Source organism: Gymnoscopelus microlampas (genome assembly GCF_963454915.1).
Source record: "Gymnoscopelus microlampas genome assembly, chromosome: 20".
In the NCBI taxonomy this organism is placed as follows: Eukaryota; Metazoa; Chordata; class Actinopteri; order Myctophiformes; family Myctophidae; genus Gymnoscopelus; species Gymnoscopelus microlampas.
Window position 1 is genome coordinate 11967511 of NC_139957.1, and position 23716 is coordinate 11991226.

A 23716-nucleotide genomic window follows, 5' to 3' on the forward strand; every position below is an offset into this window, starting at 1 on the left:
TGTATGCGTGCGCGTGAGTGTGCACGCATGCTTGTGTATAGCTGCACCTGCGAGTGAGTGAGTGAGAGAGAGGGCGCGTGTGTGTGTGTGTGTGTGTGTGTGTGTGTGTGTGTGTGTGTGTGTGTGTGTGTGTGTGTGTGTGTGTGTGTGTGTGTGTGTGTGTGTGTGTGTGTGTGTGTGTGTGTGTGTGTGTGTGTGCACCCATGTGTGTATTTAACCAATCTAAGGTAGAGTATAATTGAAGTCTGTGTTTTCAAGGACAGGCAGATATTGGAGGGAAGGAGGGAAGCTGCACAGTCAGCAAGCCCAGACTGATTACACTGTCTGCAGGAGGGGAGGAGAGGAGAGGAGAGGAGAGGAGAGGAGAGGAGAGGAGAGGAGAGGAGAGGAGAGGAGAGGAGAGGAGAGGAGAGGAGAGGAGAGGACGGAAAGAGGGAGAGAAGAAGGGAAGAAAACAACCAGAAACAAATACTAGGAAAAAAAGGGAAAATAGCGGATGAGATGCAATAACACAGTATGTAAAATCTTATTTAATATCGCTATGCTTCAGCAAGAAAATCTGGATAATATATGAATACATTTTCGCCTACAATGACAAGTCCTTAAATAGACACACCAGGTGGTTAAGTCCGTCTGTGGGTTTTATAAAGATTCAACTGATAAGTTATAACTGTAAAGTATTAACAAGAGCTTGTGACTAAAGAACAACTACATAGGATCCATTGGAACTGGGGATGTTCGATATTGACTTTTTTTTACCGATATCCGATATACCGATATTGTCCAACTCCTAATTTCCCATACTGATATCAACCGATACCGATATATGCAGGCTTTTTCACCAAAAGTCAACTAATTGTCAGGTAACAACATCACATATCTAATAAAATAAAATAGCTATAATATCAATACAATCTAATACATCTAATATAATACAGTGATGTTGTTTCAATAAAGTGAGTCCCGGGTGGTTTTACTTGAGTAAAAGTACAAAAGTATTGGCATCAAAATATGCTTAAAGTACCTAAAGTAAAAGTACTCATTATACATGACATGAATGTCCCATTTCACAAGTTTTCAAATGTATAAAATGTAAAAAAAAACATTTGAAAAACAGCAGATCTAAAAGATTATGTAAGAGATCTGTAGATTGGCTATTTTCAAATGGCCAAAATATATAGAGCTGAAGTGGTTATGTATGTATTGTAATAATAATCTAAATCTGCAAGCTGTCAAATAATTGTAGTGGAGTAGAAGTAAAAAAGTATTGAAAATTGGAAATACTGAAGAAAGTAAAAATATCTCAATATACTCAAGTACAGTACTTGAGTAAATGTACATAGTTACTTTACACCGCTGCTTGAATACCAGCATTCAGACTAGAGTCTTTCCCATCGCTCAGTTTGCGTTAAACGGTTACCGAGAGCGTAAGGGGGGGCATTTTCATGTTTGATGTCTTGCTGTTGTCTCAGATATGCCTGAAGTTATATTATAATAAATATAATGTGTAAGAGGATTGTGTTTGATTTGACATTGATTGTCATGTGGAAGTGTATTACATTTGTTCTGCCCTCAAGTAAGTCACGCTGTTGCTCCTGTTTTATCATGTTTTGTAGTGTCTTGTAAGTCCATGTGGGTTGGGCACCTTTTGGTGCATGACATTTAAAATTATCTATAAAAAGGTTGCTCAGTGGATCACAAATCTCTGCCAGGAGCAGTGGTGTAAAGTAACTAAGTACATTTACTCAAGTACTGTACTTAAGTACAATTTTGAGGTATATCCTGCAGAATGACACCAGACCATTATTGGTTGGGTAGCTTGTCAATCAAAAGCGGGGGCAGGGAATGAATGCATAACCTACTTTATCGTCAATTTTAAAATAAATGGGACCATAGTTTACCAAAACGCATATCATGATGATTGAAAGGAGACTTTAAACTAGCGACTGGAAGCATATAGTATTTATGACAATTTTTATTAAGGCAAGAAAATCTAGTCTAAAGTTTGTCAAAAACCCATCCGCTTGCGTTAAAATAAATTCTTTCTGACACCAGCAGGGGTAAAACAGCGAAACTACTGTAGGCCATTCATATGAACTGTCTCTTCCGTATTGGCGTCAATGTAAAAATCTCAGGCTGGCCCCTTGGTTAAAACAGAGGAGGCACTGGAGGAAAGGCATGGTTTCACCAAAATCAGTAGGGTTCATCCTGTAATCCGCCAATTAGATTATGAGATGTCTTGGATGCAAAGTTGACATTCTGGCCCCAGGGTGAAATGGTTATCCTTCCAGGGAGCGTGAATGCACTCAGCAAGTCAATTACAGTCTGAGAGATATTTTCTTTATCCAGTTGAAAAGTTGGCCTATAGGGTGGCACTACAGGTAAGGCCACCAAAATCCTTTGGCTTCATTCTCTGGGGAGCATGAAGGTGCACCAGCAAATCCATGTCAATTCATCCTGTAGTTTTTGGAAAAGTATTGTGTGCAAGTGAAAAATAGCAGATCTACAAGCTCACAACATGTCGCAATGCGATGCGAGCTCGTAGACAAGCTATTTTTGCTATCCATCCACAGTATACATTTTTGATTATTCGCCTAATTGACAAAGTAATCGATAGCATAATTGCTAAGAAAGTCATCGATAGTTACAGCGCTACTTTTCAAAACCCAACTTTGGCTCCCGAACCACAGGTTGTGCATCGTCACTGCATTATGGCAGTCCACATTTCTGGCAGACGCAGTGAAGGGAGGGTACGTCCTCCCAGCGTAGGACAAACATCTCACCCTATTGATTAGCTCCGAGCTGGCATAGTATAAACACAGCAAAATCCTCCGTGTTGGTTTAAAGTCGGAAAGTGTCAAAGTGGACCCCGCAGGCTTATAGGAAGGATATCGCTGTGTAGACTGGAGGTTTTGTCGTATTGTGTGTCTATTATAATAAAGATTGATTGACTGCGTTATAGCCACACAAAATGTCCTCAAAGAGTGCTTGAAAAGGGGCACTCGGGTGCCGCATGGGGTAAAGTACCTGCAAACCACTGTAGAGTCTATGGGTTCTAATCCACTGTGACGCATCCGGCGAGCGTCTGTATGAACATAGTGAGCTCTATGTGCTGTGCATAGAGCTCACTATGTTCATACAGACGCCATATTGGAAAAACTTCCTTCACAGGTGTTACCAACGATTTAAAAAAAGAATAGATGTACAAGCTTATAGCTTGGCACATGAGCTTGTATATCTGCTATTTTTGAATAGCCAAAGACATTTTTAATGGGTTAAAATTAACATATTTAACACAGGATATTACAGTGTGGACAACACACTCTTATGAATACATAAAAATTACTATATTATAAAACATACATTAACCACTTTAGCCCTATTTTATACCTATACCTATCTACAAGCTCGCATCACGACGCGTTGTGAGCTTGTAGATCTGCTATTTTCAAACATTTGAGGACTTTTACTTGTGGTACTTTAAGTACATTTTGATAGCAATACTTTTGTACTTTTAAGTACATTTTGAATTCCAGACTTTTACTTGTAACAGAGTATTTCTACAAGGCAGTATTGATACTTTTACTGAAGTAAGAAAGGCGAGTACTTTTTTCCACCACTGACCAGACCCGCATACGTCTCCGTCCTCCCCTCCATACACACCCCATCCACTCGACTACCTCTCCATTCATCCCTCTATGTCCACCCCTCCATCCATATAACCGATGTATCTATCTATAGATTATCACCCGGGGGCAACGATGCATGCTGGGTGACGTATACCCTTATTCATTCACAAAGACAACAAGAAAATGGCATTTAATCAGCAGTTTAATTGAATAAATAGATTAACATTTGCTGTCACGGACTAACTGCCTTGGTGGAAAAATGGTATTAGTCCCACTGGGAGCTCTCAGCGGCACAGGGAGGGAGTCTCCTCAGCTGTGAATTTAACACAGCAAAGCATCCTTAGCCAAGAGTTATGTCCATGTTAGACATGGTACAGTGTGTTCCTTTGGCAGCGAGGTCGCTCACAGTGACAATTCAGCGTGCTGTGCACCTATAGGGCCGATAACCGTTACCATCCCTATAGGGCTGATAATTGTCATCCGATAGACAGCCGTCCTGTATACTGTGTGTGTGTGTGTGTGTGTGTGTGTGTGTGTGTGTGTGTGTGTGTGTGTGTGTGTGTGTGTGTGTGTGTGTGTGTGTGTGTGTGTGTGTGTGTGTGTGTGTGTGTGTGTGTGTGTGTGTGTGAGTGTGTGTGTGTGTGTGTGTGTGTGTAGGAATGAGGGAGAGAGGGGAGCATGTAGTTTGTGGAGGGAGGTATAGTTGGAGAGATGGAGAGAGGAGGAAAAAAAAGAGAGGAATGAAAAGAGGGACGGGGATGCGAGAGTGAGAGATGGAGAGGAGCGAGGAGGGTGAGAGAACGGACGAGATTGAAAAACATAGGGAGTGAGGGTACATGAAGGAGGGAGTGAGAATAGATGAGAGAGAGAGAGAGAGAGAAAGTGAATAATGGAGGAGTAGATGGAGAGAATGACAGGTAGAGCGAGAGCGCCGGCGACAGCTGTGAGATAGACAATGAGATTTAGAAATGGAGAGAGAGAGAGAGAGAGGGAGTGAGAGAGAGAGATGAGTAGAGGTGAAATCAGTCAGAGAGCTTGTTCTTGCGCTCCACTTGATGTGAAGTGAAACTGTGTGGACGTGTGCCCCCGCTGGAGGACCCGTTAGATCCATCTAACGCACCAAATGGCTGTTTAATGGCTTCCTGATGGCCGTCGGAGCGCTTGTTTTGCTGCCCCGGCGAGGCCAGGCGAGGCGGAGGGAGACATATTGGGTTATTGTCACAGCCCGAGGCTTGGGGAGAAGAGGGTATGCCATGTTAAGAGGTACTAGAGAGAGAGAGAGAGAGAGAGCATAGGAGAGAGATGGCGAGACGGACAGGATGGGAAAAAAAGTGGACTGACAGAAAGACAGACAGGTAGAAAAAAAGACACAGGCTTAGGGGCACAGGATGGGTTAAATCAGTGGTTCTCAAACTTTTTCATGTCAGGGACCACCAAATTGACAATTATTATTAGCCCACGGACCCCCATTTGAAATGATATGCCAGGGACTCCCATAAGAGAAGATTTTTAAGGCTCTATCCAGTGATTCTCAACCATTTTAATTTCAAGGACCCCCAGTTTGACATGCATTAGGGCTATGGACCCCCATTTAATGGCATTTCTATCTCTTCGACCCCAATTGATATGGTAAAAATCAATGTTAATTTAACTCTGAGAGTGTACAAATGGAACCAAATGGACCCGTTAGGGTCCATTTGGTTCCATTTGTAGAGTTACAGACCCATGACGGTCCATTTGGTTTCTAACTATCTATCATTTAGCTGGGGACCCCATGGTACTCCTACAAGGGCCCCTGGGGGTCCCCGGACCCCACTTTGAGAACCAATGGGTTAAATGCAGACAGAGGACAAATTGTTGTAAAGGAGCAAGGAGATGACCTTGGACAGAGTTGGTGACAGAAGGACACAGAGGTATGATGGAGACAGAATGAGAGACATCTGGACACAGACAGACACTGAGACACAGTCATTACAGAGAGAACGCACACATAGACAGAGAGAAAGAGAGTGATAGAGAGTGTAGTCTAGCTTAGGCTAGTCTCACGTGGCCTAATCTCTCAAGGCGGATTTTCAATTTGCATGAAAATCTGTCTGCACGGTCTAAGAAAATCCGGATAATAGTGCTCCTATGGGGGCACAGGCCCTTCAGATGGAAGCATGCTGCGCCTTACCCAGGCAAAAATTGAGTGGCTGTGGCTGAGACGTAAACCTCCATGGTGTGTGTGCAATTAAATAAGGAAGGACACATGAAAACTAGTTAGTTTCAACACTACAGCACATTTAAACATCGAACGACAATATGTGCCTTATCCACTGCCATTCCTATCGATATCTGGTCGATAAGTGTAACTTTTCGGAATTGTCCGCCATTTGTCATTTGCTATGATGGGTCTCTGATGATCCAAAACGTCATGGACGTTCTTTCATTGGCAACGTCTTCATCCGTGTTTCTCCTTCATTATAGATACGAGCGGGGCTGATAACCAACATGATTATATCCTCTGACCATTTTTCTGGAATGTCACTAATTGGCTGGCCTGTAACGCAAGTCTATGGTTTGTCCGCGGTTGGTTTAAGGAGGCCCGTGGTTGGTCAATTCATATGTCCGCCACAGATTTTTGTGTTGTCTTAACGGGTCCTTATAACCACTTCTCAGAACTTGTGCCCCAGATGTTGGATATCTATCTAATCGTCTGGCTACTGTGTGAGACTAAGTGTTGGCTAACATTCAGACAACAGACAAAACCACCAACACAAAGTCAGCCTTGTCTTCTAACCCCCACTCCGTCCTCTCTCCTCCCTCTCTCCATCCCTCCTCCCCTGTGGGCTACTTAACACGCCAAAGACTGTTGCCTTCGAGGGTTAGAGAAAGAGAAAGAGAGAGAGAGAGAGAGAGTCTAAAAGCCCCCCTAGAGGCCATGCAGCAAGTGACACCATGGTAGCTTAAACCAACTGTCTTTGCCATCCTAGGAGCCTCACACTCACTAGTGGGGATACAGTATATTGAATGTTCACTGAATGATATATATATACAATATAATTAAAATACCAAAAAGCTACAAAGTGCCTTAAAGCTGCAATCCGTACATTTCATATCCTACCCGATTACAAAAGGAGTCGGTCTCATGTGGGAGACCAAACTTCAACCGCTCCCTCTCAAGAGGTAATCCCCGCTCGGCCGCTCGACTCTGTCACCGTGTCCTCTTCGACACACGGGTCAGAATTTCTCAACTAAGAAAGAGCAGGGAGACCACCTCCAACCACTGCAATAACACAATACAGCTGGCACAATACAGGGGGGGTCTGGATGTCAGGTCAGAGATTAGGAGCTTAAATGTATTCAGCAATTGTTATGAAGCCTGTTTTTTCATTTGTCAGCGTTGAAAATAGCCAACCAACAAGCTCACAACGCATCACATCCATGACTTGTTGTGGCATTGTAGGGTGTCAATTTTCGGGAGCATAAATTAGGCTGATGTCTCATGATCAGCGCATCAACTAGACCTCTAAACGTGGATTTATATTTTTCCACCATTTTAAGAGCATAAAACTTTTGTTTATGTGATTATGTGAAGGTGTGCAGATTATTTTTTTATGATTTGTATTTTATTTTATTTTGTGGACAAACAAACAGATACATTTCTTTTAACAGATGATGCAAACATTTTTTTTGACAAGACATACAATAGACATTACAAGGACATTCTTAAATCAATAGCTACATTACTTACGATTATAACAAGACAAGACATACCATACACAACATATGAATGGACAGAACAGACAAAATACAAGACAAAAAAAAAAAAAAAAAAGAAGAAAGTACAAAGACAACAACAAAGGAAACAACAACAATAAAAAAAAAAATACAGTGCACAGAGGCCTACTGCCAACAGTCAACCCCAGTCCTACCCCAGACAAAACTAACCCAAGTCCCTAAAAAGTAGTTGAAGCTCACATAACGAGCCGGAAACGTCACCCAAGACCTGAAGCGTGTAAATGATAATATCCCCATTTTAAATCATATTTATCCAAGGTGTGCAGATTAATAATATCCTCTCTACCCTCTGCCTCAGCTCTTATCTATCTCGTTTAATTCTTGTTAAAAAACACTTCTCTCCTGTATTATCATTGCACTATCACAGTGACCTTGTCTGGCCACTGACTTATTAGTTGCTTGTAAGGTCAGCGATCTAGGAACTAGAACGAGTAAAATCAAGAGTCTAAATCTAACTCTGAGTTAGCACTCCAGATATTTTCGTTTTTTGCATTATTATAAAAAACAGTTGAGCAAAAGGAAACTGGGCTCACAGAAGTTGAAAGTTTTACGTAACACAGGTCCCCAACCAGAATGGATACATCCAGACCCATAGAGAGTTATGACACGTTTTGATCTTGCCGCAAAGCACGCCGCTATGGGCTGTAGTTCCAAACATTGGGACTTCCTCATTGAGATCGAGCATTTCCGTATTCCATTCTTACAATTGGAGTCAACGCTAGTGTCGTCACACTCATATTAGAATAGAATCTATTCTAATATGTATCCAGCATGATCTATTCAATAGATCATGCTGGATACATCACAATATTAAAAGGAGTAGTTCACCCAAAAAACCCAAAATTACTTATTTTCTATCAATTACACACCTCATGAAGCCTTGAATTCATGGTGATTTTTTTGTTTTTTGTCACATTTCTAAGCCAATAATTTCATGACCGGCGGAGTCTCTGGTAGGAGACTCACCTAATACTTTAATTTCTCCTGAAATTAAATGAAATTGTGCCCTTGGATAAATGTGGCCTCTACATTTAACCCATCCTAAGGAGCAGTGACAGGGACCTTGGTCAAGGTCACTGACAGGAGTAGTGTGTGTGTGTACCTAGCATGCAGCATACATGTCTTTTGATGTGGGAGGAAGCCCAACACAAAGTAAACATGGGGAGAACATGCACAGGAAGGTGGTGTCCCAATTTTGGGCATGTCATTATCAGAGAAGTCTTCAAAAATGAAAAATAAATAATGCATATAAAAAAATCCAAGAATAGTAGATTTACGACATGTTGAGAGCATAGACTGTAAAAAATTAATGGACAAAGCCACTCCCCTGCTTTCTACAGACCGAAAATGAAGCCGATAGTTCAGGAACGTGTATCCTCCCATCTTTAATATATACAGTTGGCCACGCCGGAACTCAAACGCTATTGGTTGAGACCAGACATGTGACCAGGGAACCGGAAAACAACCCCCAAAGAATGCCCAACCAATGCAAAGAATTGGTTGGGTAGCTTGTCAATCAAGAGCGGGGCGGGGAATGAATGCTATTGGTTGTGTAGGTTGTCAAACAAATCATCCCGCCCATCCTGGAGCATAGCCTACTTTATCGTCAATTTTAGAATAAATGAGACCATAATTTAGCAAAACGCATATCCTGATGATTGAAAGGAGACTTTAAACTAGCGACTGGAAGCATATAGAATTTATGACCATTTTTATTACGGTAAGAAAATCTAGTCTAAAGTTTGTCAAAAAACTCATTCACTTGCGTTAAAATAAATTCTTTCTGACACCGCAGGTCGGCGCAGGGTAAAACAGTGCCACACTCTGGCCATTCATAAGCTTCCGTGTTGGGCTCACCGTAAATAACCAAGCCTTGCCCCTTGGTTGAGAGCTTGTACATTGCCCATTTTCACTATTTGTCGTACAGCGAAGTAAAGGGCTTAAAGGCGGTGCAAGTGATATTTTTGTGTTAAAATAAGTTCTAAATTGCTCTATATAATCATTGCTATAGAGTGTTTGTTCAGTAACAAGGGTCTCTCCACCTCTCCAGATCTTATAATGTGCATTAGTAAGGACCAATTATGTGAAGATACGGTTGAAAATTGGCAAAGGGCTCCTTTTAAGTGGCTAAAGTGATTGAGAGAGAACGAGTCGCGCACGTAGCTCGAGAACATGTTGCTAACTTGCATCCACACACATCAGCTGCTGTACGGATTAAATCAGTGACATAACGGTCCCTCTATCAGTGTTGCCAGATTTTGCGAGAGAAACAAGCAACCAGGTCTGCGGAAACAAGCCCGGCTGTTTGAAAATAGCCGATCTACAAGCTCACAACGCGTCGCAATGCAACACTTTGTGAGCTTTTAGATCTGCCATTTTCAAAAAATCTCGGAGAAGAAAAGTGAAATATTTAGAATATTTTTTTTTATTATTTCCAGATGGGGTCCGCGGACAAATACATGTAATGTGGGAGCCCTTGACATGAAAACGTTTGAGAATCACTGGTTTAAACAACATTTAGGAAGGAAGCCCAAATAAGCCCCCCTAAAGAAAGCTACCCACAACTACTGATATTTACAAGCAACAGAATAACAAGCCCAAAGTCGCTTATAATAAGCAGGCATACTGCGCTCTACCCCCCCCCCCCCACCCCCTGCCATCATAAACTAGTTCATTCCGTTGTTCGATGTCCATATAGTTGTGTACGGCATAAATGCACCATCTTTTCTGCTCTCGCCTTTTGCGAGACGGAATTTTCTCCGGGTAATAAATGGTAATGTAGCTTGTGCTGTGAAACTGTATGTGTTTATTGCATCTCAATTAACTAATTAACTCCGAACCAATTTCCTCTCTCTCTCTCTCTCCGAGCCGAGGATGCAGAGAAGTTTGCCCGGTGCTAAATGACATGGAAATTCAAGCGTCGGTCCTGGCTCACAGACAAGCTCCTAAATTAATTCTAGGGGTCGTGTTTTATTCGGAATGAAAAGTTTTGACTGGAAAGTTTTAATGTTGACGCGTGAGGGAATGTGCCTCTGGCAGAACTGTGTCTAACCACCTCAACCATATACGTATATACTTTGTTGACCGGGGGTCCTACAGGTGCCTATACATGGTCCCCCCTTTTAATCCCTCTACACTAAATCTCTCTCCCGGAAATAGACAATCTGCAAGTTCAAAACGCGTTGCAAAGTGTTGTGAGATTGTAGATAGTCTATTTTTGCAGAGTGTTCACCTATTATGACATGCCTAGAACAGGGATGCTAGGGTTCATGTGTTCATGTCCCTCACGGCTCTATACTAGAGTCTCCGTTGCTCTGTATTGTTGATGCATCTTGTTTTTCTTTTTTGCCTTGTATTGCTGTACTCTACAGTACTTTTTCTTACTCTTTACCAGTAACTCTGCAACCTTAACTGCTGTGCCGCATCTGGGCGACTGCATGTCCCCTGCGGAATAATAAAAAGGTATCTATCTATCTATTTTCTGTTATTGTGGGGAAAGCTTTAGAAGAAAATAGGCGATCGACAGCTCTGCTATTTCCCTGCGAAAGCTTCCCCCACGATACGGATGCTGGGGTTTACATGGGTAAACTAGGAACAACAGAACAGAGCCTCCAGGACGACATTAAGGGACAACGTTTAAAGTATCTACCTAGTATCCATCTATCCATCTAATACAGTGCTTCTCAAACAGGGGTCCGGGGACCACCAGTGGTCCTTGAGGGGTTCCAGGTAAATGATGGCAAGTTGGTAACCAAATGGACCCTTACAGATCTTTAACTCTTGAGAGTGTAAAATGAAACCAAATGGACCCTTATGGGTCCATTTGATTTCATTTTACTCTCCCAAGAGTTAAATTATTGTTAAACATCAGCATCACTTAATTAAAGAATTGTTATTTTGATCAACGTTTGCCTGTTATCTCTCCTATGGTACCACATCAATACAGCATGGAATTGTGGACTACATCTTATCCAACAACACCAAAATATTCTAATTTTTTGGGGTCTGAGAGGCTAAATTTCATCCAACGGTGATCCGTGGCTCAAATGGAGAATAAATAATGGACCTTGATGGAAAGGGTTGAAAACCAATGATCTAATATATGGAGGTGACGTCATAATTCGCATGAATTAATCTACCGTATTTCGTAGTGTGTTTGGTTTATTCTTTAACTATTGAGGAAACCTAATCAATTCTCCTTACTGCACATGCTAGAAAAAGCAGCACAATAGATTCTCATTCCAGACTCAACTGCTGCATCAGAATGTGAAGTCATATGGATTCAATATCACAGCCTGTGTACTGTTATGTTGTCTGTTTAGAAAAACAGATAAATACACAAAACGCAGTCTGGAGTGTGTCAGCGTCAACATCCAAAACAACACAAACAACTTCAGTGAAAACACACAAGCTTTCAGGAAACAAAAGAGGATTTGTCCAAAAAACACTGGCACATGACAGGGAAGACAGCTTTTCATAAACTGTACATTTTAAAAGAAACATAATAACAAATGTTTTCTGTTCTGATTTAACTTAATTTTCTCCTCAAATTACTTCTGCTGTTTCTTGTTGAAATGCCTATCTCTGACAGGATGTGTTTCTCTGTCTAAGCTCACAGGAATATAGACGCCACTATGGATGCACTCGATCCTGTCCAAAGACTCTACTGACCGAAGGCCAACACACACCTACAGAAACATTATGTCCATATTTTAACTTGTTACGTTTTTTGTAAATGAATGCCCTACTTGATCATGTCACACAAAAGTATTAACAATAAGAAGATCTACAAGCTCAAAACGCGTCTCATCGCAACGCTTTTTGAGCTTGTAGATCTGCTGTTTTTGCCATTTTGGAATTTGATGATATGAAAATCCAAACGTAAAAAGAGAGCGATCCACACCGTCAAGAAAATACTTTATTAACCACTTGAACCCTAGTGTCCCTATTTGAGCCATGTCATAATAGGCAAATATTCTGGAAACATTTGAAAATAGCAGAACTGTAAGCTCAAAATGCATCGCAATGCGACATACTGTGAGCTTGGCTATTATCAGTGACACGATTTAGTGTAGAGGAGGGAAAACAACTATTGGGCTGAGGTTAGAGCCCTGAGGGACACCGGTCAACCAAGTATATAGGGTTTAAGTGGTTAATGAACGACGGTTGGGTCTTTAGACCTTACTCAAGACTGATGAAGGTCTTGACAGAAACGTTCATCTGTGTTTTAAGTTCGAGGCAGAGTGTGGGATCAATCTGTTTTTACATACGGTTATATTATGTACAAACTGCAGCCTCTAGTATGACTGAAGACAAAGTCTTTACAGTTTGTACAACGTCAGCATTATGCCTAAAATGCAAGACACATGTCAAGCTGAAACAAAAACAAATTTAATTCAACACAAGTCATCCACTGAAAAATGAATGCAATTGAAGAACGGCGGTCCAACCGCACACGTGTGTGCAATTGTGTGTGTGTGTGTGTGTGTGTGTGTGTGTGTGTGTGTGTGTGTGTGTGTGTGTGTGTGTGTGTGTGTGTGTGTGTGTGTGTGTGTGTGTGTGTGTGTGTGTGTGTGTGTGTGTGTGTGTGTGTAAAGCCAGTCAAGTTAAGCTGTGGTAAAGGTGTAGATTTCACCTCAACAATCAACGAAACATGCTCCGATTCCCTCATGTCACCAAATCGCATCACACATGCACACACACACACACACACACACACACACACACACACACACACACACACACACACACAGGTTTCATTATTTCCATTTCAGTTACGGACGTAGAACTGGTTTTGCAATAACACTGCAGATGCCAACACAACAGCAGCAGCAAGCACAATTAGAATAGATTATATATAATAATCTACATAAGCATACGGAATAGAATTGAAACAATCGGGTAATAGGAGACAATAGAGGATTTAATAGCATATCACCCGGCCACAAATACAATCCTTTACATCATCACACAGCAAGTGACAGCCGCCTCCACTACAATAATAGAGCACATTCACTCACACTCGACATTTACCCTCATGCTGACCCGCTCCAATGACACAGACACAGACACAGACCGGCTGCACGCCTCTAATAGAGCCGTCAATTGTCAGCAATGGAGTGAGATTTATTCCAGTGGACAGCACATGGCCTGGTAATTAGCAGCGCCATAATAAGCAATGGGAACACAATGTATAGCCTATAGAAAAAGGCACCTTGCACCTAATGAGGAAAAATTGACGGGGAAAATCTGCTGCACGTTAGGCCTGGATGTGCCATATGTTGTCAATAGAACAGAACAGAACAGAAAAGGACTAGGCAATAATATTTATACATTGTGATGAGACTATAGATATTGTCTGGGATGTGTTGTCTTTTAGTTTTAAATCACTCAAGCCACTTCTAAAAATGTCCACAACATGTTCAAAGATTGTGTCAATGTGTCGCAAAGTGCCATGTTGATGACACTTGTAGGTCTGCTATGCTTAACATTTCATTATTGTAACAATATGACATTATTGACACAATATCAATATCGAGGTATTTGGTAAAAAATACAGCGATATTTGTCCATATATCGCCCAGCCCTAATAGACCTTGGTGACAAGGCAGTCCTGGTGGTTACAGTATATGTCCAGTGTGACTAAAACGGCGTGAGTAAAAACAAACTATTTCCAGTCCACCTCAACAACAAACCGAATCACCCAGGTTTCCAGCAGTCAGGGGCTGCCCCCGGCCCCCCAGGCCCAGCCCCCCACTCCCCTGAACACAGAGAAGCTTTGCCCTGTAGCCTTTCCATCCTCCTCTTCTCCAGTATTACCTGGATTGGCAAGGCTTGGAATCCGATAGGGCGTAATCCATGTGCCTACATTTAAAAAAAAGTTCCTCAACAGCTGAGAGCGTCTATGCTAATTCCCCCCCCCCCTGTCAGGCAGGCCAGGGCTCTGAAACCCCCTGTAACTAACACACACACACACAAGCACAAGCACAAGCCAGAAGTAGTGGGAGCTACAGTCTGGCCTAGCCTCAGAGAGAGAGAGAGGGGGGAGAGAAGAGGAGAGAGAGAGAGAGAAGGAGGGGAAAAGAGAGAGAGATGAGCAGACAGGCGCGTTTGTCATCGATGAATGCACATGTTTTCCTCGACGCTAAAACAGCTCGCTCGGAGCGTAAACAAAAGTGGGGATATGCCTGCATTACAGCCAGGAACGCCGCTGCTCTCTGAGCAACACGCGCACACACACGCACACCCCACACACACACACACACGCAGGCAGCCCCCCTTCTCTCTACAAGACCTGTTACCCAGCCACAAGCTCTCTCTCTCACTCTCTCTCTCGGTCTAGGTGACAGACACACACCACACGCCAACACGCCGACTGACACGCGCGCACAGACATAAACGCACAGCGACAGACACACACACACACACACACACACACACACGCACCCGCACAGAGACAGAGAGAAAAGGGCAGCAGCAGCAGTAAACTTGTGACACGTAACATCACACAGCGACGAATAGCAAACAAAATGACAAGCGATAAAAGGAGGAGGAAGAGGAGGAGGAGATGTAGAGCCCCGTTTACCGTTCTCTCCGCGACGGGTCCTGCTGTTGTATGCTCGGCTTGGTGGGCGCCATCTTCCCGCAAATTATTTGATTTCTCACACTTTTTCTCTGTCCCCTCTCTCTCTCTCCCTCCTCGGGTCTATTTGGACCGAAACGGGGCGCCCCGGCAGCAATGCGTCACGTAAAGGTGTGTTAAAGACAAAGCCATGTCGGTGTTGTCGTCTGGTCTCTCTCTCTCTCTCTCTCTCTCTCTCTCTCGGTAGAACCGGGGCGGCGGGGGGCTGCAGCCTGCAGCCTGCTGCCTGCAGCCTGCAACGCCGCCTCTACCAGCAGCGGAAGACGCCGAGACCGAGCTGCGTCGGCATGCCGAGCGAAGCGAGCCCTGAGCCCGGGCTGGAACGGCGCCTCGAATCCCCCCGGCTGGTTCCCACTGGTTGTGTCCGTGTGTCTCTCGCTCTCTCTCTCTCTCCCACTCCCACGCCACGGCTTCTCCTCCGCGCTCTCTCTCTCCCTCTCTCTCTCTCGCTTCTTTACCCAACACGCGCACGCACGGGCACGGGGGGCTGTCACAAGTGGAATTCCTACGCTATACTGTATATAAAAAAATGAAAAAAACAGGCGCGTCAAAATCTTTTTTTTTTTTTACATGTTCGCCGTCGCAGCATAAATTGGATACACAGGACCCCAATTCAATGAATTGAATACCCAATGGAAATAAGCCATATATAGTGCTTTGTGTAGAACTGTACTTTCTGTGCTTTTTTGGCCAACTGTTAATAAAGTATTCAATCAATCAAAAAGCCCCTGGACTGTGTTGTTTGTCCGCATGTGTGCGGGTTGTTCCCCTGCATCATGGCTCTGAGAGGTGAGAGAGGACCGTCTCCTCTATGCCTGGCTGCCTCAGCGCAACAACGCCACTCTGTTGCAGTTGTTGGAAGTCAGTTCTTTCTCTCTCCCATGATTTATTTTCCCATACATACAGGTTTATTTTATTTGACTAAAATGCGGAGTGTTAACACGCAGCCGTTGTGTGTTTTATTAGAGCTTTGCTATCAAAAAATATAAATGTCTCCCCAAGGCAATTAGGCATGGCCTACAATACTGAAAATGTCTCAGTAAATTCAACTTTTTTTTCCTTGTCGTATAGTTCTATCGTAAGGAAGGAAGGAAGTAGCCTATTCGTTGCTGTTATCAAGATTGCTTGAATGCACAGGTAGACACATTTGAATAACATCCCCTCTTGAAACAACCAATATCCCCTTTATATTATACAAATAGCGTTTCCATTATTAATTCTTCCCTATCACACGAATTACAAAACCTATAACTTATTTTTTTTTGTCAGCAAAGACACCGTCAAAACCTTTGATGTGTTTTGACGGGCGCGTCAATTGCCTCAACACACGCTCATTAAGGCGCATTCCAATACACGGGGAGCAACTTATACCGAAGCCTGTGTCGTTTTTTTTAACATATATTTCCATTTCCTTTTATGTATAATTCATTGTAGCCCTAATAGCTTCGCCTACTGATTAACCCGAGGCGGCAGGCCGTGCAGCTGAAAGCCGCCTCTCTACACCATGCAATGACCCGTCAAGGTCAAAGGCATGCCGGCTTGGGCTGGATGGATGGATGGCTGACTGGCTGGGGCTGTATAGAGCGGTGGTTTCCAACATAGGGTCCGGGGAGCCCCGGGGGTCCATGAGGGGGGTTCCAGGGGGTCCCCCAGCAACATTATTTAATATGGCATCAAAAACACTTTTGCCACTTTTTAACGCTATTTTATGCTTCGGCTATTCAAAAATGTTTGACTAATTGTGGAAAAATATATATATATTTTGTAATCTTCTCTTTATAGGGGGGCGGCCGCATTGTACAAAACCTTTCCAGATGGGGTCCGCGGCCAACATAGGTTATTCGTCTTCTGGGGGTCCTTGACACGAACATGTCTGAGAAGCTCCGGGAGCGGCTGTAGCCATTTCATCCTGGCATGCATAAAGACGCACTGTCTGTGACAATTAAAATAAAATTAAGTAACAGGTTATTCCGTGCATTGAATGTTGTCACAGGTGAGCCATTGAATAGCGAGTTGGATAAATACATTATTAAATTAAAGTTGGCTAGTCCTGTTTTTGTTTTAGCTAAAATAGTTGTTTTGAAGTTAGATCTAGTCTATTTAGTGGGCCTAAATTAGACAACAAATTGTTAATACAACACTGCTGTAGCCTTGGGTTTTGAGGCGTCTATGTAGTTTTAGTAAAGTGCTTCTATTTGCCGCGGTTGGTCGTGTGAATGTTGCTGTCAGCTCCTTTTCTCTCTCTCCCTCCATCTCGGCCTGTTTATTGGGAGCAGTCAAACGGAGGAGACGTGGATAATGGGCTGTAATGTATAAACATATTAGCACACAGCTGTTGGGTTGAGGGGGGAGACATTATAGAGAGCACTGGGCTTGATGGAAACGGCCTGTAGTACACAACGACAGGGGAGACGGTACATGAACCCCCCCCCCCCCCCCCCCCAAAAGGATGTAGGTCTATTAAATACTGTTCAAATTCAAATGACCAACACAACAATGTCAAAGTTAAGAGTTTTAGCAGCAGCACTCAGTCAACTTTTCTTTAGAAGAGGATTTGAAGATGTTTTAACAAAATCCTCATTGTTAATTATTTATAACTACAGGCCTGAGAGTGTATTTATTATACACAAATGAAACCAAATGGACCCTTATAATGGAGGATCTATGAAGGTTTGATTGTGGGCCTTTGCAGAAAAGATACACACTTTTCCACTCCGAGGCAAAAACATGTTTGTTCAGACGGTCAGACGGTCTTAATGGTTCCTGCTCGCGTTATTTGTTGCTTCGGAGCTGCAGACACTAAGCGTCAGTTAGGGGCACTTGGAGCTGGAGGGACCCCCGTGCAGTGATTTATAATGTCCGTTGTGTGTTTGTGTCCCCAAGCTTCTATACGGCAACAGAGTTTACAAGCACGCTCAGTGCGTGCGCGCGCGCACACTGAGCATGTGTGTGTGTGTGTGTGTGTGTGTGTGTGTGTGTGTGTGTGTGTGTGTGTGTGTGTGTGTGTGTGTGTGTGTGTGTGTGCGCGTGTGCGCAAGCGCGCGTGCGTGCGTGTGTGCGTGTGTGTGTGTGTGTGTGTGTGTGTGTGTGTGTGTGTGTGTGTGTGTGTGTGTGTGTGTGTGTGTGTGTGTTGTGTGGCGTGTTTTTGCCCCCCTACAGCTCCGGTTGATTAGAAAAATATACCTACTGAGCGACGTGGCGCATATGCAATCATTTAGATTAATAGTGGGAGAAAAAGAGGGGAATAAAATGATAAATAATAGACGACAATTAAGGGGATTGTTATCCAAAGACAAGTTGTGAGAAGTGTGATTTCTGTCAAGGCGGCATACATTTGCTCAACCTCTCGCCTCCTGAAGTGTCAAACTCAAGTCGTTATGGTCAGAAATGCATGGCTGCTCTTATAAACCCCATTTATCTGCCTCTTTAAGTCATACCTCTAGAATCCAACCCAAATATCCCCCTTGAATCGTATAAGGCCCTTTAAAGCGTAATGTCTTAAGATGTTACTTTTTGGAAGCCTTTGAGATTTAAAAAGAAAACTGCGGTTCAAAACGGATAGATGATGTTGTGACAGTTGGTCTTTTTTATCCCGTTGAGATGTCCATATGTCAGCATCAAAGAAGGGATGACATTACAGCTACAAGATAGCTTTCAACCTTTGAAATAGGACATCACACCACCAGGGGATTAGTCCTAGACTTTGACAATCTCGGTCTATCTCTGATCTCCACGTTCAGAAGAAGAGGAGAGTCCCACAGAGTTACAAATGCCCAACTGCAGGAGAAATGCTTAAAGGTTGATCTCTGCTTAAATATATAAAAAAGAATCAAAAAGAAAATCAGAAAACTCGAATTCAAATAGTCTTACAACTATCAATGACACTCCAGTCCGGACACATGATCCGACCGACATACCTTTGCTGGTAGGCGGAGAGTCCCTGGACGGTCTGCGGGTTGCCGTTAGTGGTGGTCCCCGGCATCACTCTCCCGACCGCGGGTCCCACTCCCGTCGCCATCCCGCCTCCACCGCCGGCTCCACCACCTGCTGCAGCGGTCACCTGCACGCTGAAATCCGGGAAGATCCGGATCATGATCCCCGTTGTTTTGGTCTCTCTTTCTCGGGTAATAATAGTCCCCTGATCTCCCCCCACTCTCCCTCTCCCTCTCTCAACACAGCCCGACCAACGAAAGGAGAGGAGTAGAGGAGAGCTACCCTACCAGGCGGGGAAAGAGTCAATGAGGATAGGTTTGTTATTTCAGCCCAAACATAAAAAACAAACAAAAAAACAACAAGATCAATCCTTTTTTTTCTCTGGTGATCTGGTGATCTGGTGATCACCTGGGCGACGAAGAGAGAGTCAATGGAGATAGGTTTGTTAATTCACCCCAAACATAAAAAAAACAACAAGATCAATCCTTTTTTTCTCTGGTGATCTGGTGATCACCGGAGCTCCACGCGCTCACTCCAGCAACACTAGTGTCGCCTCCTCCACGACACCGTCCGCGGCGACCATCATTCCTCCGCCGGTCATTTCCTTCCACAGCATCAGCGGACGACGGGGGGACAAGTGTGTGTGCGAGGCTTTCTGCAAGCAGCCTGGTAATGACATTGATGCCGCTTTAGAGGGAGTGGGGGAGTCTGTGAGTGTGTGTATGTGTGGCTGTGTTTGTGTGTGTGTGCGTGCGTGAGTGTGTGTGTCGGTATGTGGGGGGAGAGTGCGCGCGTGAGCGGGGCTGGATTGCTTTGCGTCCTTTTGCGCACGGTGGGAAGAGAGAGAGAGAGAGAGAGAGAGAGAGAGAGAGAGAGAGAGAGAGAGAGAGAGAGAGAGAGAGAGAGAGAGAGAGAGATTGACTGATAGCAGTGTTTGTTCCAACAGGAGGAGGATTCCTGGTCCAGTGAAAGTAACTAAGTACATTTACTCAAGTACTGTACTTAAGTACCATTTTGAGGTATTTTTTAATTTAGTGGAGTATTTCCAATCTTCAGTACTTTTACTTCTACTCCACTACATCTCAGAGGCAAATATTGTACTTGTACTCCATTACAATTATATGAAAACTTTAGTTACTAGTTAGCCTACTTTGCAGATATAAATGATTATATTATAAAACATATATTAACCACTTTAGCCCTATTTTATACCGAGGCTATTTGAAGATCTACAAGCTCACAACGCAATGCATTGTGAGCTTGTAGATCTGCTATTTTCAAACATTTTAGTACTTTTACTTTTGGTACTTTAAGTACATTTTGATGCCAATACTTTTGTACTTTTACTCAGGTAACATTTTGAACACAGGCGTTTTACTTGTGACAGAGTATTTTTATATTGTGGCATTGCTACCTTTACTTAAGTAAAATATCTGAGTAGGCTGCTTCTTCCACTAGTCCTTACTCCTTACTGTGCGTAATAACGCAGCAAATCAACCAGTCTGCTGTTAGTCACTGGAGGAATTCAGTTAAAATGAATTCAAAATGTTAGATCTGTGAGTTAAAAGCTTTACCAACTGGTGGAATAAATAGCCTATAGGTGGAGAAATAAGTTAGCCTACTGGAATGTCCTTCCTTTTTCTTTTCGTTTATTTCTTTTTTACTGGATCTATCTTCCTTTCCTCGAAACAAAAGCCATCTTGGGTTTATGAAAGCAACAAATGTAAAGACTGCTCTTTCTTTATCTCATCTCTTGTTGTCGGGTTCAAGCCTCAAACTCAAGCCTTTCTCATCTCCTCCTTCCTCTCACTTCTCCCTCTCCTCCTCTCTTCCCTCGCCCTCTCACTTCTCCCTCTTCTCCGCTCTCTCCTCTTTCCTCTCACTTCTCCCTCTCCTCCGCTCTGTCCTCTCCTCTCTGCATGCAGCAGTGTGTGTATGTGACTGGTGGGTGATCGGACTCCGAATAAAGTGTTTCTGTCTCAGTGTTGCCACGTTTTGAGAGAGAGAAACAAGCAATCAGGTGCCAGGTCTATGAAAACAAGCCCAAAACCTGAGAGCTCTATCCCTATACATTGGCTATTTGGACAAAGCTGATCTACAACCTCACAACGCGTCGCCATACAACGCGTTGTGAGCTTGTAGATCTGTTATTTTCAAAGAAAAATCTTGTAGAATAAAAAAAGAAAACTTAGGAATATTATAAAATCTTGTATGGGGGATGGGGTCTCTGGCACAAGATATTTTCAGAAGGTTGGGTCTGCAGACAAATACATCATTTCCCAATCCCAATCCCAAATAAGCAACTACACTTTAGAAACAAGCCCAAAAAAACGCAACCCACAACTACCAATATTTACAAGCAACTTCACAGAAAAATAAGGCCAAAGTCGCTTATTATAAGCAGACATGGCAACCTTGGTCTGTCTCCTCCTCAGCCTCCAGTCCTCCTCTGTCAACATCCCACCTGCACCATCCCTCCCTCTGGTTTGTGGTACTTTCAGCTACTTGTTGTCAGTGGTGGAAAAAGTACTAAAATGTTTTACTTAAGTAAAAGTATCAATACTGAGCCACGAGAGGCACCGCCGAGCAAGCTAAAAGAAACGAGTGCTATGCTGAACGTTGCGAAGTTTGCTTGAGCCGACTCAGCGCCGCGAGTTATTTACCATTAGGCACAACATCATAAATCATGTTTTGGGGTGAGCGTTTGGCGCAGTAATCCGTTGTGTACCGCTCTCGCTCTTGTGTAAAGAGCGAGAAAATAGAGGGGGAGAAGGAGACATGGTGAGGAAACGGGGAAAGAGAAAGACAGACTGTGGACATTAGCTCTAACTGTTCTATTCACAACCGACAACAAAGTATTGTATTTGCAAAGGCCACAAGCTACAGTGGAAAAATATTTATATTTAAAGGACGACCTCACCCATTTTCAACACATCTTCATATCATTGGTTTTCACTAATGTTCATAATAAAATGGGAAAATAAAAATCTACTCGGTCTGTGTCTCATAGGAGGGCTGTGGACACTTCAGAAACCCGCCTACCAGTGACATCATCGTTAGGCAGATTTTTTATTTCCATTTCATTCTTATTAACGCAAGAACAATGGCTTCCATTATTGCATGCTAACTTTCCAGGAATAGAAAGCTTGCAGTTTCTATTAGCTTGGATTCCCCATCGATGAGGTCACTGGTAGGCGGGTTTCTGAACTGTCCACAGCCCTCCTCTGAGACACAGAGTGAGTAGACAAAAATGGTATCATATTATTATAAGCATGAGGACCAATTATATAAAGATACAGTATGTTGAAAATGGGTGAAGTCGTCCTTTAATTTAAACCAAAAAACGTATCCAAACAGTATAAACTTTTTAGTCGGAAATACCCAGAAATACCAAGCTGTGCTGGAAAATGTAGCCAAAGACATGCGTTTCAGCACCATAGGGAATGAACAGCGACGGACACACGCAGAGCACTCTTACTTGCACTACAAATACTCTGTTGCAAGTAATTGTGCTGTATTTAAAATAAGTAAATCTTACAAAAGTATAAAAATTAGTAAAAGTCGGCCTATACTAGAATTTCTATTCAGAAAAATACATTACTGAATTATAAATGCTGCTAATTAATTTATTTCTATATCACTTTACTGCTCACAAAAGTTCCCCACTGATCTATAAAGTCTAATTGTTATACATTATGTAATTATGATTTATTTGTTAATTTATATATTTGTATTCATAATCTGAATCTGAAACTAAAGATGTCAAGTAAATATAGTGGAGTAAAAGTGAAAAGTGGAACATTTTTAATTCTCGAGTAAAATATACCTAAAAATACTCAATTACTAAGTAAATGGATACAGAGGGCAACAACACATTCTCAGCAATAATTAGAGTATATACCAGCCTTATTTATTCACCAAGGTGCGAAAATAGCATTTGATCACTTTAATCTAAATAACAGACTGACTTTGCTTAAGTGAATAAACTGTTACAGTCACACTGGGATTTCCTGACAGTGCGAGGAGGGAGTCGGTCTGGTGAGAACACAGCAGGTGTGCTGCTGGCATGCCTCGCCCTTGTCGGTATCAGCCATTATGTGAACTGTTGAGGGTCACCGCTTTCTGGTCTGTTTTGGTTCCTTTGTGCCCAGATAAACTCCAGTATCTCTTCAGCCATGAATTCTATACTACATTATCGCCAGCATGTTGAGTTCCTTCAGTATCCAGGTCACTCACAGCACTGACGGTTTGCCATGCTGTGACACTTTAGCTTCTGCTGCCTGGTCAGCAACTGCCAACAGTTGTCAGCCCTATAGGGCTGATCCAGCTTATCAATCTCTCAGTTTCTGTAACACTCTCCTCACCCAGGGAAAATAAATAGGGCTTTTCCACAATAGTTCTGAGGCCCGATGAGGTCACACCTAGGGATGGGACGATAATCGTCATTATCGTTTATCGAGATAAACAAAAATAAAAACGCTCACAATAATCGTATCATGGATATTTTAATTCACAGTGAAATTGTCCTCCGTCATACACTAGGACGAATTCGCTTTTGTTGAGCTGCAAATTCAGTACCACTTAAACCCTCTATACTTGATAAAAACTGACATGTAAAGAGCGCATTTGGTATGCTCCTATTTCACTCTGCACAAATCGATTGGGAAAAATAGCAGATCTACATTCTACAAGCTTAATCGAGTCGCCAAAAATAGCCATTACAACACGTTGT

General features: G+C 42.9%; 1 protein-coding gene across 1 annotated transcript in view; it reads right to left on the reverse strand.

The window, feature by feature from the left end:
- Positions 1-19144, reverse strand: part of npas3 (neuronal PAS domain protein 3) — a gene marked incomplete at its 5' end in the record, with an annotated part of 372500 nt that extends 353356 nt beyond the window's left edge. Inside the window, one exon of the mRNA XM_084045562.1 lies at positions 18969-19144. Within this exon, the coding sequence (XP_083901688.1) occupies positions 18969-19144 (176 nt within the window). The remainder of the gene's footprint in view (positions 1-18968) is intronic.
- Between the last annotated feature and the right edge of the window lie 4572 nt (positions 19145-23716).